Source organism: Perna viridis, chromosome 3, assembly GCF_037379345.1.
Source record: "Perna viridis isolate PV_CMFRI_1.1 ecotype Kerala chromosome 3, ASM3737934v1, whole genome shotgun sequence".
Classification (NCBI taxonomy): domain Eukaryota; kingdom Metazoa; phylum Mollusca; class Bivalvia; order Mytilida; family Mytilidae; genus Perna; species Perna viridis.
In genome coordinates, this window is record NC_142447.1 from 8005306 (window position 1) to 8027615 (window position 22310).

The 22310-nt window shown below is 31.8% G+C and overlaps 1 protein-coding gene across 1 annotated transcript; it reads right to left on the reverse strand.

The window, feature by feature from the left end:
* Positions 1–1206: 1206 nt before the first annotated feature.
* Positions 1207–3347, reverse strand: LOC148620874 (uncharacterized). Its single transcript, XM_088574708.1, has 3 exons — positions 3222–3347; positions 1682–2167; positions 1207–1324 (listed from the first exon to the last, which is right to left on the reverse strand). Exons 2-3 carry the CDS (start codon positions 2163–2165, stop codon positions 1311–1313), a joined length of 498 nt encoding a protein of 165 aa, XP_088430834.1. The 5' UTR covers positions 2166–2167; positions 3222–3347; the 3' UTR covers positions 1207–1310.
* Between the last annotated feature and the right edge of the window lie 18963 nt (positions 3348–22310).

Below are 22310 nucleotides of genomic sequence, written 5' to 3' on the forward strand. Positions count from 1 at the left end.
TTTAAAGATAATACGTCATCTATATAGCGGAAACTGAGATTGAAGGATCTAGCCAAACGATATTCTTTCTTTCTGATCAGATCAGCTATAAAGTCAGCCTCATAAGAGTGAAGGAATAGGTCAGCAAGTAAAGGAGCAGTTATGCAAGGACTAATCCTTTGTTTCAATGATGACTATGTTCATCCTTTAATTGTTTTGTTTTGAAGTTGTATACTACTTGTACTATTATAAGGAGATATTGATGTTTGCAGTATACTGTGTTGCTGGTTATATTGTCTTTTTCTTTACTTAATTAACACTCTTAGGCTTTTATGTTTAACAATATTTAGTTTTTCCCTAATGTTTATGTGTTTCTTTATATCAGACGTATATGGATCTAAACGCTTATTTATGCAGGTGTATACTTTTTGTTCGTCGCATCCGTATTTAAAACCACATATTCTATGGGCGAGAGATAAATCATTGCGATGGAATGACATTTTTGCATTCAGTATTCCTTTTTTTTTCAAAGCAAAGTTTTTAAGTAGCACTCCAGCTAAGGATCATGCAAAATGTGATTCATGTGTAAAGCGGCTACATATTTTTATTTTTGACATTTTGTTTGAAATGTCATAGTAAACAGAAATAAACATGTGGTTTTTAATATAACCCGTGCTCTTAGGATATAAAAAATATATAGAATGCACTGTATGTTTCATAAGTGAGGGAGATAACTCTGTAAATGACAATCAAAAACAAAAATAGACTATTGGATTTTCAATATTGATTATTCCCTAAGAGCAGGCAGATTTGATTGAATAATTACACAATTCATAATATAGACCAATAAAACAACTTAATTATAAAAATACAAATTTGTAGCTTTCTTTGGGGTGTATCACATTTTTCAGAGTTTGCATGATTCTTACAAAGACAGCTACTTAACGCCCAATCCTGATTTGTATTCTAGTATTTTACAAGAAATTGCGTGACGAAGGTAATGTAATGTTTTGGTCCTTTATCTAAGTAATTTAATGATAGTAACATAAATGAAAAGACAGCTAGACTTTGTTAGATTTTTGAAATTATATGTAGTGTTGTTTCTTTTGTGTTATTTAAATCTTTAAGGAGTAGGTGTTCGTGCTTTGTGAATTGATTTTTGTTATATTTCTGAACTGAATTCTCTCATTTATAATGAAGTAAAATGAGTGAAATTAATTCAACATATTTTTGTAAATGCAAATATTTATTAAAACAAGCTAATTTTAAACAAAGGCATTTCACATAAAAACAGGGATAGATTATTGGCCAACTTTACAAACTGGACTGGTTTAATATGCTCCTCCTGAAAAAAAAAAAAACAACAGCGTTTAAACTACAAATATTAATGTTTAACAATACCATGTAAAATCTTGAAAATGAATTCAAAATGATGAAATATTAGAATTATGCAAATTTGTCGGGTTTTGATATAAAGTTTATTTACTTCTAAAGCTCAGGTTACGCGAGTTGCAGTTTGTGTGTGTGTGTGTGTGTGTGTGTGTGTGTGTGTGTGTGTGTGTGTGTGTGTGTGTGTGTGATATTTCAGATTCGTATGTTGGTGTCAATATTTCTAGAAAAATGAATGTCCGTCCTATTAGCAGTGTGAATATTCTTATTTTGTATAAATCCCCGTCATGAGTTCAATTAGAATAAGCCATACCCTTTCCGTATCCACCATATCCTCCTGCTCCTCCACCAAGACCTCCATATCCACCTCCATATCCACCTCCATATCCACCATAACCGACACCATAACCGCCACCATAACCACCATAACCATAACCGCCATATCCGGCTCCACCACCGAATCCTGCTCCACTTCCAAATCCAGCACCACCACCATATCCACCATAAACTGGAACAAGAACTTTAGCGTAGGCTGGGCCATAACCGTATCCTCCATAACCTCCTGCACCACCGAATCCACCACCTAATCCACCACCGTATCCGTATCCGTATCCTGCACCACCACCGTATCCGTATCCTGCTCCACCTCCGTATCCGTATCCTGCACCGCCACCGTATCCATATCCAGCACCACCACCTCCATATGCTACTGCACCACCTCCATAACCGCCATATCCTCCTTTATAGGAGCAAAAAGCTACACCAACGAGGGCAAACAGACAGATGACAACCTTCATTTCTGAAATGAATACTTAATTGTAATTATTCTTAAAGTTGAACACTGACTATTATTGTGGGCTCTGTTTCTTACTTGCAACCTCAAAGCAAAGGAGCTTTTATAAAAAATCAGACTGAAGGTGATTCGTGCATATCGGAAACCTACGGAATTCAGATTTATTTCATGTTCAAACATAGTATCTGATCACATAACCAGCAATACTTTTTCATTTGGTTGTTGATTTTAGTGGAAGATGAATGTATGCCCTTCTAAAAAGTGCAGATTTGAATGCAGAAATAATTATCGTTATGTGAATGTATAGCATATATGGAGTGAAAAAGAATCGTTTGTTAGGTGGGTTTTTTTACACCATAAATCACTTAACCGGTAATAGTGTCTGAATTTTATATGGACAGAGAACCAGAAATGGTAGGATTTCGTAAAAAAAAAAAAAAACACCATAAAACGGCTCAGGCGAGCTCGAGTATATAACAGTGGTAATTCCTTTTACTAATGGTTCTCTCTGCTAATTCTAACTAATGTTATGCTAGGTAAGGACCATAAGATAATATTGATTTTTGTTCAATTCAGTTTTAGAATTAATGCATGCTTTCGTTTTATACTTGTTACGATTAAAAGCTTATTTATACAAATTATCTATATCTCGGTCTTGTTTATATTTCAAAGCAAAATCTTACTTTGATACCGAAATCATTTTTGGAAATAAATTAAAAACTAAGAACACAACGCTCTTTTCAACGCATAAAATTCCATCCAAACGAAACCAGAATTGGAAAAACAAAACGTTATATATCCTTGAATGTTTGTGCTCGTATTATCAGTTAATTATTTAAATAAATTAATTATGAAGCTTTGTGATTAGTTTGTTCTCTTTTTTCAATCTAGGTTATATTGTATTTTGACGTTATTTACGTCGCTTGTCCTGCTTTTTACAATTTAAATAAACAAGATAAGTTTTGATATATATATATAAATATATTTATACGAAATCACATGTTCATAAATAAAAACTTCCCTTAATTAAAATTAAAACAAAAGATGTTTAAAGACTTACTGTTAAGTAGTAGTTAGGCTACGGCTTAGGCAAGGTAGATTAAAGTTGGTGGACGTTTCTGGCTAGAACAGACTCTTGGTGGGTCTTTTATAGCTTCAGTTCCTAGTGCATCCACCAAATAATGATTGATGTTAGATGTAAATAAGATCTAACTAAGCGATGTTTTTTTTATTTTGCATGTTTGAAAATTATAAATGATTGATGCTCACTACGTATAAGATATGACAAAAGGTTGATGGAAGGGCCAAAACAGTTACAACGTTTTGGGTTAAAATATTAATATCTAGCACTCCATTTTCTAAGATAGAGTGTTCTATGATGAATATATAGTCATATATATTAATCAAATTTAAAAAACAAAAATTCAGCAAATTAACCTTTAGTGTCATATTTATTTCTACCCAATTTTCAATCGTACAGGTTAAAGTGACCTTAATTATTCATACCTTGTCATTCTACAAAATGTAATGCATATACGTAATAGTATAATATTTGAGTAAAGTTAAAACGAAAAAAGTTTTTCTTTCTTTTTTTTAAGTTTTATGCACTATGATCGTGAATACATTCATTGTAAACAGAAAAAAAAACAACACAGAAATGTTTATTCCTTTCTTTGTTTGCTGTAATTGTTCATGAATTGAGTATAAGTATATCATATAAAATAATTATCCCGCTGAGTTTTGTAGAGGAAGCTAGAAATTAAATTTAAACGACAGACCCTTTAAACGGTTAAGTGTTAATTCTCATATGTGTACAGATTATATTTTTCATTATCATTTAGATTGTATGGGGATAGTATTTTTCATGTCTTTCATGTATTTGTTTTTAATTTAAATCAGTCAAATAAACTTATACTTAAGGGGGTAGACGTAGGTTAAGGCGGAACATACTTCATATCTCTGGTAGATAATTTTTCCGAGTTCCTTTTTCGGAAGATCACATTGAGTGAAAAGGTAATCAAGGGATTCAAGATTCTAGTGGAAGTCAAAATAATGTAATCCAGGGACAAAGATTAGTCATGGAAAACAGATATACACAACAAAGAACATAAAGCAACTAAAATAGTACATACAGAGTAACAAAACTAAATGATCATACCGGACTCCACTAAAAATTGGGAGCATGGACCAGGTGCACCGGTAGAGTAAGCGTCCTCTGCTTTTCTAGAAACACCCACTGATTTAGATGAAAGAGGAAAGGTAAGTAAGACACAAATCAGTTTTCATAGTGCAGATGAATACACCGTAACGATCCACGAGTTCATGATGACGGCTAAAAAACTTCTGCAGTGGTGACTTCACTCTTGCAGCAACATAATCCTGTATTAAAAGCCTTATTGTAAAAAGTCTATCGCGATACAAAAAGTATAACGTATGAGTTGTAGTATGAAAAATCCATACGCAGGTGCTGTAGAAATGTTGCAACAGATGAAAGGAAAATTGACAGTACGGAATGAAGAGTCATCGCGTTAGTCGAATAGTTTGGTCAATAGTTTTCTTTTACTATCGATCTTAAAGTGCTTATGGTGCTAACTTTACAGTGTCTGTAGTGTCCTTTATCTCAAATTCTTTGGGGGTAGGTGCGATGTATCAAATCGCCGAAATAAGGATTGTTTAACGATAATACATCATCTATATCTATATATAGGAAATTGAGATTACAAAATGCAGCTAAACGAGGTTCCCTTTCCAGATCAGCAATAAAGTCAGCCTTATAAGTGTGAAGGAAAAATAAAGCAAGTAGAAGGAGCACAATTTGTTCCCATTGGAATACCAACCGTTTGTTGAAAAAAGCGTCCAGCACACTGGAAAAAATATGTTGTCAATAAAAAATTACAGCATTTTAAAAATATCTCTTTTGGTATATTTAGAAGATGATTTGGAATTATTTTTACGAAATATAAGGAATCTCTACCAAGAACTGCATACACCGTCTTTTTTGAACTAAAAACGAAACCCGAATTTTTATGTAAAAATCATATGTAACCGAACTTGATTTCGAGATAATTGAGCCTAAATAAAGGCAATTCTCGGATGGATTTTGTGGAGAGTTTCACTACTTCGCAAACTGTAAAAAAAAACACTTACATAGAATGTCTTCTATTAATTTATGTAAAGAACACCCAACTGAATTCTTTCATAATTAGAATAGAAAATTTGGGGTTAACAGACCTTTTTCCCTGTAATATAGACGGAGCATCAGCGACGTACTATATATGTAGAATGCTAGACCAGAACTATGAATGGCTAAAAATATTCTGACGAAAGTGACGAAATATCTCGACACGGAAGTAGACGACTGCATGTTTGTGGAGTCACTGTTTTTTTATTTTATTTTGTATCTATGTATTTATTTATTCAATACGCTCCCGAAGAGTGCAATTAATGGTTTTATTATCCACTTTGTTTTGTTTCCTTTAAATGTTGTAAATGTGATTGAGAGCCAAACTAGTCTCGGAAAATATTCACTAGCTTCGATCATTAAATGCAAATCGAACTATACCTTTTTCCAGATGGGAATTGCCAAAACAGTTGACATCATGGCGCCCAGATATTTAAGAAATTGACGAAATAGGTATTACCCAAATTTCTTAGTACTTTTTGAGTACCAATCTGATGAAATTCAGACACAGCCAATGGCAAAGAAATCATGGTAAAGAAAATCCCACCAAACAAACAATGCTTTTTCAGTCTACAAGTACTATACTTTCACATAATGATAATCGTTACTGCTTTCAGATCTGCAAATTTTAAAAATTATACATTTATGTAACACTAAAATCAACCAAATTAAACAAAATTAAGAACGATAACTCTTGCACAGTGCCAATTTCATTTACAATTAATATAAATTTGATCTCAAAATAGCAAAAACCAAATAAAAAAAGACTGGTTATATGATTAACAACTGTTTCTGCATAAGAAATCAAACTGAATCTGATGGGTTTTGGACATGCATGAATCATGATTTAATAAGAAGTATTTGATGGTAATACCTGTTTTTATTCATTAGATTCACCATTAGTCAAGTGATTGCTGAACAATGAACTGTGATAAATTCGATTTTATTTGAAAACAACTGAGTTGAAGCGAGGCACCCCATATAAGAAATCACCCTTTTCGTGGGTATATACTAGTGGGGTTGCATATTCGATAGTTGGGTCAAGTCCCTGTGGTTAGTAGAAACACATTTGCTTTTTCCAGAAAAAGGTGACTAGTTTCATAGTTTGAGGGTTAAAATTCCAATTATGTTTCTATAGAACATTTTCCCGCCAATTATTTCCACTTAAATGAGGTATTGCTTTATACAACTAGTGTTTGTAGTTTCACATACATATTTTTTTTATGTCAAAACTTCTTTAGCATACTGTTTTACATTATTTTAAGCATTATTAGTTCATTGAAAATTTATCTTGAGTATGAATTTTTATGATGACAGAAATGAATGCTCAGTGTAATAGGTTTGATATGCCTTAAGAGCCAAAACGCTTACTAATCATTCTTATGTTTGTGTAAACCATTTCACATGAATCATATATGAGCATATAAACTTAGACTGATTTCATTCTACTTGAAATAAATGCTTGACAATGTTTAATGAAATTTAGTATGATCAAAACATATCACTGAACTTAAAAGCTTTTCCTGACTTTACCGTATCTACCTCCTTGAATCATTTTCAATGTTCTGATATACATTCTTAAGTGATACATACTAAATGTGGTTTTTAAAGCTTTACATTACTTGATTTAACGAACCATTTGTGGTTATATTGCGTGAATGTAACTTCAGCTTTGAATTCAGCTTTTACTATTTTAGGAATATATAAACCAAAACAAAGCCATAAAAAAACAACAAAAAAACAAACAACAACAAAAGAAAAAAGAAAAACAAAACAAAACGAGTAAAAAAGAAACACATGTTGATTGTCGATGTTATAGTTTTTGTGGAAACAATTAATACGCCCCGGAAGAAAGGGTTAATGGTTGTTATATCAACTGGGTTAAGTATGCTTAAGTATAATACACTTATGGCAAGAAAAAAAACATCAATATCCGGTTTGTGCATGCAAGTTTCGGTTTCGACAGATTTTCAGTTTATATAGTTTAGATAGACCAAGTATTTCACAGATATTATTCTACAAGTGATAAATGGAGAAGTGAAGAAACGTTTCCGTATTTTTTACTAAAGTGATATAAAGATTTACGCATAATTGATGGAAATATAGAGATGACATAGAACAAATGTTTGTACTACCAATAAAAATATGTAAAAAATATAAGTTGCAAAACAGACTATGATAAATACTACTTTTCTGCATAAATCACGTCTTTACAGTTTATTGATGTTGCCAGTCAAGATTTTAACATGAATTAAACGCATTCCATAAAATATTCCAGATCATCTCTTAAGTATCCGAATTTAAGTACACTTTTGTCACGAAATGTTCAAGAATGTGCTGGAGGATGTGATATGAAGAATTTTAACATTGCATTGTTAATAGAAAAATAAATTAAGACTATTTATTATGATTTGAGCGATTGAATTACTGACGGTATGAAAATGCGGCTTCTTGAATTGGTATATTTGACTTTTCACAGTTTTAAATTGACTTCATTTGCTTTTACAGATACTTACTTGTTTACAATATGGTAAACATTGTTTAAATTGAGACTTTTCAGAAGAACCATCTCTGTCTTTAAGCCTTCATGGGATCTCCTTTTAGTTGTTCATTACAATTGAAAACATATTTGTCGTCTTGCCATGAACGCATCTAAAATATATTTGTTTTACTGAACGAATTTGATTGTTGGAGCTTTAGTAACTATTCATTGCTGTATAATGACATCTCTTGGTTGTCATATTGATTTAAACGAAGTTCTCCATCGGATACACTTCACGACAGGAAAACGCTTCGTACAATCCAAGAGTGTATAAAGTTAGTTGGTCTAGTCATTATAGTGTAAGGTTCCACTACAGCAAAAAAAAAAAAACAAAACAAAACAAAAAATAAATAAATAAATAAATAAAATAATAAAAAAAAAAACAAAGAGTACATGGAGATATCGAAGAAACCATAAATTAATGGGTAATCCAAAGAATATAATCCGTAAGTATCGACCATGCGGGGACAATAGACACGCACAACAAAGTGCAAGAAATAACCAAAATAAAACATACAAAGAAATAAAAGTAAATGAGTAACCCAGGTGTACTGGAAACACATCATTAAAGAGGAAATGAAAACCATGATACGGATAACAAATTATTTCTCCTGGTGCAGACAGATAAACCATAACGAGTTCTTGAAGGCGAATATAAAATTTGTAGTGATGAGTACGGACCTTTTAAAGCAGTTTATGTAAAACATCAAGATGAAGAAAGAATATCATTTCCTCCATTACCATTTGACAACAAAGGTGTAGACGCAATTAATTTGGCTAACATCCTCCATTACAAAAACGTAACCCACAAAATTCCCCCACATTTCAAGGACAAATCAATACCGATTATTTCATATTCCTATACTTCACCAATTGCATCAAAAATTTTAATTATAAAAGACTATTGCAGAACCTCAAGATTGAGGATTCAAGACTAAACTACCTGACTATTCTTGCAAAAACTCTCCATTCAAATATGGTCCGTCGTTACGGGAGATTTAACCACCATCGAAAACGAGTCGCTGCGTTATATCCTTTCTAACAGTCTAAAAGTACCATTAACCACGCTCCATGAATTGGAATTATAACTTTAAGTTCTTACAGATTCAGTGGAGAACGCAAGAAAACGAGAACAAAAAGACATTGATTCTCTGTCAGAGTGGACAAAGGCCGTGAAGTCTTTAATTTTGAAACGAATAATAGTTTTAAGTAGGTCAATGAGTGCCAATGCTGCACCAGTTTTCAAAGACCCCGATGTAGCAAAAGTAAAGTCTACTATACATGACTGATATGTTGTCGTTCCAGCAGAGAAAGCCCAAAATAACATTGTTTTTGTCTGCGAAACGTATTACAACCAATGTTTATTATCAGAGGTAGATGTAGATAATAATAGCAGTGATAAAACCTATACTTCCACTACAGTCTCAAAAAAGAGATGGTGGATGCCCATAAATCTGTGCTATCCTCTTTTGATCACTCTACCAGAGAAACTAATTGTTATTTACCGTCTATGTACTGGATTCCTAAATTCCACAAGAATCCATACAAACATGGATCTGCAAAGTGTACCACCAAAACTTTTTCAAACTTTTAATTTCTGTACTCACAGCTATCAAAATGGGGTCTCCAGTTTTACCACAACATTTGTTACTCCTGTAATTGTATTAATTCAATATGGATCCTGAAAAATTCGAAAGATCTGTTGGAGACCGTCAATTCAAGATATTTATCAGATTATAATGATAATATAATTAAAACTTTTGATTTTTCACCACTGTATACTTCTATTCCCCATACTCGGTTAAAATTCCGACTCAAAAACATTATACATCGCTGTTTCTCCGAAAAAGAAGATACATCCAGATATAATCATATAGTTCTTGGTAGAGATTCTCATACTTTGTAAAATATAATTCCAAATCATCTTCCGAATATACAGAAGATGTTTTCAACATGCTGGAATTTTGATCGACAACATATTTTCTAATGTGGTGGACACATTTTGCAAAATACGGTCAGCATTCCAATGGGAACAAATTCTGTTTATCTACTTGCTGACTAATTCCTACATTCTTATGAGGCTGACTTTATAGCTGATCTGATCCGAAAGAAAGAACATCGTTTAGCTAGGTCCTTTAATCTCAGTTTATCCTATTTAGATGACATACTATCGTTAAACAATCCTAGTTTCTAGGACTTGATTTATCGCATCTACCCAAAAGAACTAACTTGAGATTAAGTATACTACTTAAGTCAGCCTTATATCTTGACCTACACTTAAAAATATTTGAATTATTACATGCGTGCCTTTTTATTTTATTATAGGATATATTGCTTTTTTTGGGGTACAAACATAAGCAGGAAAATTTGAAAAAGTTTTCGTCAAAGAGGGTATGCAGTCCTACCACAACACTTGTTACTCCCGTAGTGGTATTAATTCAATGTGGATCCTGAAAACATTCAAAAGGTCTTTTGGAGACAATCAGTTCAAGACTATTATCTGAATATAATAGCATTAAAACCTATGATTTTTAAACACTGTATACTTCTATTCCCCATACTCAGTTAAAATCCCGACTTAAAAACGTTATGAATCGTTGTTTTCCCCAAAAAAGATGGTACTCCTAGATATAAATATATAGTTCTTGGTAAAGATTCCTCATACTTTCCTCATCCTCAAATATACAGATGAAGATGTTAACAAAATGCTGGAGTTTTTAAACGACAACATATTTGTTCAGTGTAGTGGACGTGTTATTCAATGGGAAAAAATTGTGCCCCTTCACTTGCTGACCTATTCCTTCACTCTCATGAGGCTGACTTAATAGCTGATCTGATCAGAAAGAAAGAATATCGTTTGGCTAGATCCTTTAATCTCAGTTTCCGCTAGATGACGTATTATCTTTAAACAATCCTAATTTTGGGGATTTGATACATCGCATCTACCCCAAAGAACTTACGATAAAGGACACTACAGACATTGTGAATTCAACCTCATATCTTGACCTACACTTAGAAATCGATGGTAAAGGAAAACTATTGACCAATGTCTACGACAAACGTAATGAATTTTCATTCAAAATTGTCAACTTTCGTTTCATCTGTGGCAACATCCCTTCAGCACCTGCGTATGGAGTGTTCATATCACAACTAATACGTTATGCCAGAGCTTGCCGAAACTACGCATAATTTTTGTATCGCGCTATAACTGTAACACATAGGCTTCTGGACCAGGGTTATGTTGCTACAAGTCATCACTACAGAAATTTTATGGTCATCATCATAAACTCATGGATCGTTATGGTGTATCCATCTGCACCATGAAAACTGATTTATTCAACGGGTCATGGTTTTTCTTTCTTCGTTTGTCTACCCCTGACTTGACTTTTTACGAGCAACTCGGCGGTGTTTCTAGAAAAGCAGAGTACCCTACCGGTGTACCTGGTCCATGCTCCCAGTTTTTAGTGCTGTCCGAGTTGCTCATTTGCTTTTGTTATTTTCTATGTATGGTTTTAGTTACTTTATGTTCTTTGTTATGTATGTCTGTTTTCCATGTCTGGTCTCTGTCCCTGGATTACATTCTTTTGATTACCGCTATAGCTTGGTTCCCTTGATTACTCTTTGAATGTCTTTCAAATTAGTACTTAAATGTTCATATTAATGCATAGTATAAGGTAAAGATAGTTTATCATTTGCTCATGTATAATTTGGTATCAATTATAGACCAATGCCCAATCGAGCTGGTCTGAGGAGATGATAAAGAACCTGTAAGATTAGTTCGTTTCATATTTGATCTTCTCAATTAATCAGCCATGATTGGGAAGATAAAAAAAATATTTATTGTAAAAGAATCTGTGCTTAAATAAGAAATGACTTAGTTTTCCAGATTGAAAAGACAAAACAATTAACTCGTTAATTGCCGCAAAAATGTACTTTTAACAAACAATTGTAAGTCTTAGTAATACGTCATATATAGTCAAATATGTACCTGTGGTTTCTTAAAACTTCAAAATACATCATAATTAAAACTATAAAATCATTTGAGCTTTTCGAACATGCTTTACAATGTTTTGCATTGCTGTATAATTGTTAAATATAAGTAAACATCTTTTATTACTCACGAGGCAGTGACCTGTATTATATGACCGTATTCAAGCAGGAGAAAGTTCCATCAGACAGAAGCATATGGTATGTACTTAAAAATATTAGTCAAGTTTGTACAATTTTTAAGTGTCTGTATCTCTAAAAATCAGGCAGTAACTGAAACATATTTAAAAAAAAACAACCATTTTGATAGTTCAATTTGATTATTTTTACCATCAGAATCAAGAAAAACAGACAAGATTTTCCATATTGAGTTACAATTTCATTTAAATGCACTGAAAATGAACATTTCAAGGGCAGATAACTTTTCTTTTGAAACATTTCTGAGCAAACGTGAAGCAGAGATCAAATAATGGTCTTTTCAAATAGAGAAAGCATCCTTGAGTGATATTATATTGTCAGGTCGGTGAAATTTTGACATGCATGTTTCTGATTTTTCCCATGTTGCTTGATTCTTACAAATACTAACACTTAAGATATAAAAAGCATAATTTTATTTAATATCGGCATATAAAGAAGAACATTTCCAAGACATCAGAAGCCAAAACATAATTTAAGTAAATGTCATTAATTCCTTATATTAATGAAACACGTGCATATCAGGTAACCTAATTTCTCATAGAAGGTACATATATAATGAGATGTTTGCGTATGTATATTACGCCGACCGATTTTCGTTAATTCGCTCTAATGTCAACATATGTTGGAAAGCCAAAAGAGTAAAACAAACTTATTTTATGCACAAAGATGCATCCTTCCATATATCGTTTGGTAAAGATGCATCCTTCCATCGTTTGGTAAACACATCTTCTGTATTCAATGAGCCAATGTTAAAAAATTGAAGAGCATTAACTACTGTTTTGGGTATATATATAAGTCCAACGAATTTGATTAAGAGAAAAAATGTTTGACAGCAGAAACTTTGAAACAGGGTTAATGATTTTTACGACAAAGAAACATTTCCTTTTACGTTTGTTGTTGAGTAGTTTGCAATTAGATTATAACAAGCTAAAGATACTATAGCTTCAAACATGTCAAATTTTATGTCAAAAGCCAGTTATCAAACTCTTAAAACAGGCATAAAGCAAAGTAGCATTTGTTTTGTAATTCAAACAGAACCAAAAATGCCTAAATCTTTCTTTACAAATGTCATACTACTAAACAGATTAAAACAGGCTCCCTTTAAGGTAGAAATCTAATTTTTGATCAGGTGACACGATTTCACCTGGTTTGCGGCATTTTACACTTATAAATCGCAAACGGTTTCAATTTTTTTTAATGAATAGCAGTCCAAACATTAATATTTGGTCCGTTATCACGGCGATATTTTTTTTATTTTTTTTTTATATATACCCTATGTTGAATTCTTGATTTCGAATTGTGGAAACGCGCACTGTTCATTCAAGTGGTTTTCATAGACTTTTGTCTAATGCACAAATGTTAATATTAAAAATAAAATGTCATGTTACTTATTTACAGTATAAGGTCCTTGTTTGATGTTTTACTTGTTTTAATCTATTTTCTTACATTAAGGAAAACAACTCATTATTACCAAATTAAAAATATCTTAATCTGATCAATATCTACTGCAACATTGTCCAACATTTATTTTTGTACCTTTTAGCATAGAAAAATATTTTTTCTCGAATTAAAGGACATAAGAAATTTCAACATATGTTTTTCATTTGTTTTGTAAAACATCTGAAAACATCTGTTTGTCATATTCTTTTTGTATGTGTAGAAACAATTTGATAACCTTATGTTTAGCTTTAACAAATATGTAAATTAAAATCCAATTGTATTTATTTTTTCTTCTTAGGACTATGAATTTTGTAAAGAACTGGTGTTAAATGCTTTTATATGCACAGAAACATGTATTCCCATATCGGTCCTAAACACGTCTTAAAACATATGTATTTTTTTCTGTATAATGTATGTATTCTGATTCTTCATCATCACATTTCAGATTCTCTACTATCGATCTTGTTTATCATTTCAGTTTCAAAAAACGATTTATGTGTCTAACAAACAATTAATTATTTTTGTAAATGACTTTTTTTTACGAAATTCTGCTTAATGTGAGACCGGTTTTTGAACCAAACCTTGGAAAGTTTGGTTCCACACTATTAGATAAGATTAAAGTTATCACTACATAAGTTTAATGGCAGTAATCACGGACTCGTGTGTCGTTATCGTATATCCATCTGAACGAAAGGAACTGATTTGTTCACCACTTCATAATTTTCTTGTATGTGTATCTCGGACGTGACATTTTATGAGCAACTGGGATGGTGTTTCTAGGAAAGGGACGCTTACCATACCGGTGCACCCATTCGATGCTACAAGTTTTTAGTGCATTCGTTTGTATTTTTTGTACATGTTATTTTTATTTAATTTTTAATGTCCATTGGTGTGTATTTCCCCTGTATAGTCATTATCCTTGGATTATGTTCTTTTGTTTACCGGTCTAATCTCGGTTTGCTTGATTTTCATAAGGTAAAACGGATCTTACGTTGTTTATACATATATATATATATATTATCATTAACGCCTTATTCACAACTAAAGTAATACAGCGTCGAATGATTAATTTATTCAAAATCAATATTTTTGACTTTAATTCTTACTGAGACACATTTGGGAAAACTTGCAAATGAAAGAATTTCACGTCGTTTTGGTTTAGACATTCTTAGACTTCAATCATTTGAAGTAATGGTTAGAGTAGATAAGACATTTTTTTTTTGTTTTATTTTTTAGCATTACACTATATTAACATTTGTGTTTATTATTATTATTGAATATAAGGATGATTTGCGACTGTTCAGTATTTGCGACCCGAAGGAGACGTAAGAGAAATGATTCATTTTACACGCTCATGAAATATATAACATGCTAGATGTCAGACATGTTATTTCGAAGTTAAAATACATGTCAGAACTTCAACGTAACTATCAGTAAACTTTACTAAGTTTACGAGCGCCATGCTTTATTTTTTTAAGTATCCAAACGAAAACTTCTGTTTTTTTATCGTTTAAGGAGAATGTTCAAAATTTATCTGACACATAAAAAGTCTTTACAAAATCACAATTAGAAAGTATTAAGAGTCAGTCCCTGTAAGAATCAGACAGTGGGCGAAACATAGTATAAAAAACCCACCATTTTGATAGTGTACTTTGACCATTTGTACCATCAGAATGAAGAAAAAAAGAAAAGATTTTCCATATCATGCTGGATAATTGAGTTTCAATTATTGAAACGTTTTCCGTATTATAGCCTGACAACCCCAGCATGTAACAAACCAGGGGTACCACATTCCACCACATGGGACACACAACCCAGTTGATCTGTGGGCAGAGCGCCCTAGCCCCTGGCTAAGGTTCTGAGCACTATTTAGTCGCCTTTTACGACAAGCTTAGCGCTGCTGCAGGCCTATTCTTTTGAAACCCGGACCTGCACAGGTCAATGACAAAACGTAAATCAAAGAGTAGTTATGTTGGTATGTGTCGTTAAACATCACAATTAATTTACCTTTTTCATACACGTTGTTTCGTGAGCAAAATATTTTAAATGTAAAATAACGATAAGGATTTAATAATAATGGTGAATCAAAACTGTTATGTAAATGACTCCTGAAAATGTAGATTAACAAAGAAAAATATATACACCCTCAGCACAATTAAGAAAAACACTACCTTTAACTTTAAGCGTAAACAATGTTAACCACAAACCCCAAAATAAATAAATTTAAATCCTCGACTGATCACAAGAACAAACAGCAGAAAAAAAAGAAAACAATCATAATCTATCATGCTATTTATTTACGTTATGATGTTATACATAGATGTTATTTCGACAACAAAAAATATGTCAGCAGGACACAAAGTTTGATCCTAGCCCCACCTCCTTTGAAATTAAATTGTGGCTGTTTATACGGCCATTAATTTGTGTTTTGAACATGTTGAAATCGTTTAAAGTAAGTATTTTGTATGTTACACAATTCACGTATCTTTTAAAACAATATAAATATAACTTGAACAGAAATGTCAATACCCTTGTATATCAAAAGCCTGACAATTTTTTGTATCACGGAAATGTGTATCCGACTTTGATCTTATCCAAAATGTACTTTTCATAGGTTGTCTGTATAAAAATGTTTTAAAATAGAAAATGAAAGAGGAACGATTTTTAACAGAGTAATAATAACATTCAGTAATAGACAAATGGTAATATATTACTTTGACAGAAGAATATTTCTGACATCTAATTTGTCTTAGGCCTTAAAACAAGTTAAAACAGTACAGATATAATTTTCTCATATAACCTATCCTAATGCAAAAATGAAGTTCAATCAGAACTTTTAATTAAATTCGAGTTATTTCTGGTAAACCTATTTTTTTAATCAACTTCATAATTAGTCTTTCTACTTGTAATTCGAAATTAAAAGTTAAATTTGATTAAATCTGTTAGCATGCTACGTACATAATAGAGAACAAGTAATATCTTAAGAAAACTATATCAACTGCTTTGGAAAAAGTAAAGACTATTTTGTGGGGAATCATTATAGGGACGGAGCATCAGCGACGAACTGTATATATCGATGCTTTAAAGAATAAATTCCTAAAGAAAAACATCTGTCGGGACTGACGTATTGCAGATAATATGTATGTAAAAAGGATGTGAACATATAACACGGTGGGTTACAGGGAGTCTTCCAACTTATCCAGTTGGTCGACACATGAGCAATATAACAATATAAAGCGGTACAAATAGCTACGGCTCTACTAGTGTCAATTTTATACTCGTAAACATGTGGGTGAACATGCTTTCATGTAGGCTCTGAATCTTGAACCTAGCACATTCAAAACCCAAATGTGCATTTCTCTCCAGTATATAGCATGGTTTGTTCGATTTATAACAGAAAAGCAAAGCAAAATTTGTGAAAGGCCAATAAAAAGGAAACAACCAAAATGTGTTAAAATCAGTCTTTTAAATGTAATTTCATTGGTGAGGAGTAAGAAGGACTGATACTTCAAATGTCTCAGGGCTCTTACATTAGTCAATCATTCTCCCCTGAAAAGCATGAAATATATGCCATGAAACGTTTAACTACAATAAAAAGATAAATAAATTAACCAATATAATCAGGATGTACAGCATTATTACAGATAATTCAGATTAGAATAATCGATTCCGTTTTATAAAGTTTAATTTTATTTTTACTTTATTGATTCTTTTGCTGTACAGAGTATATTCAGGAACTTCATTTTGTACCTTAATTTTCATTTGAAATAAATAACAATAGCTGTTGAAAGTTTTATGCCCGTGAAACAAAAATTGACAAAAATGGTCCATGCTCCCAGTTTTTAGTGGAGTCCGAGTTGCTCATTTGCTTTTGTTATTTTCTATGTATGATTTTAGTTACTTTATGTTCTTTGTTGTGTATGTCTGTTTTCCATGTCTGGTCGTTGTCCCTGGATTATATTCCTTTGATTACCACTATAACTTTGTTTCCCTTGATTACTCTTTCCTGCCATAAAACAGAAATTGTTGTACAATTTATTGAAATCCTTCTCAGCGTTAGTTTCCCAAATTGTTCAACTTAAGTACTATGATTTGTACGTGAAAAAAAAACAAAAGAGTGTATAAAAATGATTTGTTTGTTCAAACCGTGTAAGACATTGGCCGTTGTATGGATCGTGTGTGTTTTTTTTTAAATTATGAGTGATCATACCAGTAATTGACACCATCAAAATAAACTGTCATTGCCTTTGTTTTTGCCTTATTTATTATCTGGTTTGTGTCTCTGTGTGGCATGCGTAGTGACTGATACTTACATACAGTTTACAAACAATAAGAACATTCTGTAATTTTCCATGTCATAATCTGTGTTTAAACGCTTCGCATGTATTGGCATTTGAACGATAAACATTTGTATCATGCAGGTTCTTTGAACATATGTGTATTTATATTTTTACTTTTTTAAATGACCCCATATATTTTCACATTATTTTACCTCTAGTGAAATTTGGACATTCCTTCTCACTTCGACGGGTTGAATCCAATATCGGTACAAGTATATATAATAGAGATGACGACCATGAAACGCAACATAAAATGATAAGACGGGTATAAAAACTAAGGATTCACTACATCAAAAAAGGAAGTAAGATTTCAAATAACAGAAATAATGCCCTCGCTATATAGCTACAATATATTCCTTCCGAATATCCAACAGTGAATCTTTCCTAGAACGAATCTTGGTAACCTTGCAAACCAAATTACAATTTCAATATTTGTTGTACCTGTGCAAATCAAACATCTGCCTTTATAAAACAAATCTCTCTACCCAATAGGTGTCCAAATTTCACTGTAATTTGCCATTTACAATATTTGATGTACCTGTGCAAACCAAACATCTGCCTTTATACAACAAATCTCTCTACCCAATAGGTGTCCAAATTTCACTGTAATTACATTTACAATATTTGATGTACCTGTGCAAACCAAACATCTGCCTTTATACAACAAATCTCTCTACCCAATAGGTGTCCAAATTTCACTGTAATTACATTTACAATATTTGATGTAACTGTGCAAACCAAACATCTGCCTTTATACAACAAATCTCTCTACCCAATAGGTGTCCAAATTTCACTGTAATTACATTTACAATATTTGATGTACCTGTGCAAACCAAACATCTGCCTTTATACAACAAATCTCTCTACCCAATAGGTGTCCAAATTTCACTGTTATTACATTTACATTGTTGAGAAGGAATACGTCTAATATGTTTTATAATAATATAAAATTTATTAACAAAATTTCTGACTTTAGTATGTCTATCTCACAATCAATGACTTGTAATTTCTACCTTGGGGGTTAGAGGAAATGAAGACTTCTTTACGCAATAACCAAAATTATTTTTTCGTCGGTTCTAATTGTATTTTTATTTTGAAACTAGTATATGCAAGGAATACTGTTCAAATTGGTTCTGACCTTTGGCCAAGGACAGTTTCGTTTGTTGTATAAACATATTAGATTTAGGCTGTAAGATATACCTGCCAAGTAAGGCTACCAGTTACATTGAAAGTGTGAAAAATCTGGTTTGTGTTCGATCGGTTGTCAATCCGGATATAGTTTATTTCCAATCAATTTTTGTCGACGACCAGAGAATCTTCGTAATGATGATATCAACACAGACTGAACAAAGCCCTGTCTTTAATGTTATTTTACAGTGTCATTCTCTTTAAAGGAAGTCAGTGTGTATTTGCTATTCATGAAAAAAAAAACGGAAAAGCAATAAAAGAGTAAAAAGTGCAGCAAGATTCGAACAGAACTCAAAAGAATATAATCCAAGGACGAAGACCAAACAAGTAAAACAGACACACAAAAAGAACGTAAAATAACCAAAATAACTCGTACAAAGAAGCATAAGGAAATGAGCAACTCGGATGCAATCAAAAATTGTGAGCATTGATCAGGTGCATCTAAGTATATCTAAGTAAGATAGTAAAGTATGTATGTAATTGGTTTGTATATTTTCATTACGGAAAAGAAAGTTTAAGTTTTAAAGTCACCTTTTTTTTCACGTATCAAAAGTATTCGCTTTCAAATTTCAAATGTCCTGTATCATCTATGGTAGGTTCAAGTAGACGAAGGTGCGTTAATGATTAATGATACTTGCTTTCCGACACAGTATAATTCAACATTTACATTAGAACTTTTTTCCATTTCTGTTTAGTAAATGATATTTCATGACAAATAACTTGATGACGTTATCAAAACAGTAACCACACTATTAAAACTTTATTGTTGCACATGTAATATGAATATTGACACTTTTCGTGCTCAACAAATGGATCTTATTTCAATCATTTATCATCATACGAAAGTAATGACAAATTATAATTTAACATTTTGTACAGGGTTTCGAAATACTTCACAACATTCCTATGCTGTATATCAGATTTCTCTTAACTCGTTATATTTTAACAGCTATGCAGCAATCGAAAAAAATAATGCACATACAGTGAAACCTGTCTAAACCGAATCCTTATATATTTATCCTAAATAAAGAGAAAACCTGAATAAACCAGACACTAGTTGAAGTTTCTTTACATTAATTTGCATGTAAATAGAACCTGGTAAAACCGAACTCTTTTCTAAAGCGAACAATTTCAAAGCCCAAATGAGATTCGGTTAAGACAGGTTTTACTGTACATAACCATTTACTAGGTACAAGAAACGCTACTTTGAAAATAAAAAAGGCATATTTTACTATGTATAATAAGCGTTTTAGTTGATTTATATAAATATCAAACATTTGAAATAAAATACATGTTGTCACATTAACTTGTGTTTTATTAGAAAAATACCGATGCTATATGTTTATTGAAAATTTCGGTAAGCTACACACGTTAAAATATGACATATCGAAATTTTCATTATTCATATACAAAAAAAGTTTTTTTTAAACAAATACAAACAAAAATAAAACAAAAGAAAGCAAAATCAAAAAGGAACAAATAATAATAATAATAAAGAAATAAATCGACGGGCCGAGTAATCTTAAGTAATTTAATGTAGCTCAGTAAATAATTATAAAAAATATATAATGAAAATACCTAGCATACATTAAATTTTCGATATACTGTACAATGTAAACATGCTTCAAAGGGTAACCATCAGCAGCATTTGAATGCGATACGTATGAAGATCTAAATTTCATTGAATAACGATCGAATATTTGCCTAAATCTGATAAAAACTGCCAATGAAATACAAAAAAAAAACAAAACAAAATTAAAACAAAAACAAAAACAAAAACAAATATACGCCAATACGGGATTTTGCCGTCCAATACGGTTTTTACCCTTCCAAAACGACATATTGGCTTGGATAAAATCCATTTTGGCCAAGGCCAATGTGCCGTACTGACTTATTAGTAAATAAAGGTATAATTTAATAAGGTTTTCCATATTGGCTGCGTTATTGGTCCTCGCCTAGTTATATTGGATTTCGGCTACGCCTCAGTCCAATATTGCTAACTTCGGACCAACAACTCAGCCAATATGGAAAACCTTACTCAATATACTATAGTATACAAGAAGTAATCAAAACCAATACTATTAAAGTAAGAAGCAACATCCATCACTTAGAGGTTGTACCATCGGCGATGCAAAGTATAAAGCCTCAGGGTCGATTGAAGAATGTCTTGTCAAACTTTATGATCAAAGAAAATAGAATTTGTTATTTTAATGTCACATGACAAAAATTGTCTGTCATGTTAACACGTAAGAGCAAGAGAAACAAATTTGTTTTGAAAGAAACTAAAAATTAATCATTTTTTTCTAACAATTATTTGTCATTTTTTGTGTCATTGTTATTAAATAATGAATTCATTTTAATACAATAAAGCAAATTTTATCATATAAGATTACCTGTCAAAAAAGTAATAAATTCTTCAAACGATTAGTTTTTTTTTCCAAAAAAGCTTTTTTGACTTTTAATGTTGCTTCCAGTTAAAATGTATAGAGAAGTAAAAAATCTTTAAATACTTAATATTTGATAGTTGCGTTTGTTATATTTTATCGGCGTGTTGAAGCATTAACCATATCACAGTTTCAATAAGCGCCATGTCCGAATGAGCGACCGTTAAACGCTTTTACACGCCAATGAAACGTCAAAAAGATGCATTCAATTAAATATTTTTGATATTAACCTTTTTTGTGGGAGTTCATATTACCAGTGGTTTAGTTCTTTATATGACGTTTTTCCCTTTATTATGTGTTATCTTTTTATTAGGCTGGTTGTGTATGTAGATCGACTGCATTTTATGTGTTGAAGTTTAGGAGATGTTTTTGGAATTTTACCTATTTGAATCATCAGACTTTTTTTTTGCTTGATGGTTCGAGATGTTTTGTTTATTTTTTGTTTTTTTGCTTTTTATTTTTTGTTTTGTTTTTTGTTGTTTTTCAATAAACGCCTTTTTACTAGTAGTTTCGTGCATAACACTTCAACGTAAAACAAATATTCAATTCGTGCAATTGCATCCTTTTTTTAAACCAGTGTTGATAATGCTTTCATTTGGTTATAATATAGTCGGAGATTTGAAATAGTTATTTTTGACCAACAAACCTCGATTATGTAAACAACAAACGTTTACATGAATAAAATAAATAAAACCACAGTACTATGAAAAAAAACTTGAATTTCCCTTGTATTTTCGATATTAAATATTTGGCGATATGCAAATATTTTTACCTACGACACCTAAGTTGGTAGCAGGTCTAGTAGCAATTCGACTCCTTCCACTCATCC

What these genes read in the sequence shown, in the direction of transcription:
- LOC148620874 (XM_088574708.1), bottom strand. Translation starts at nt 2,165, where the DNA reads ATGAAGGTTGTCATCTGTCTGTTTGCCCTCGTTGGTGTAGCTTTTTGC.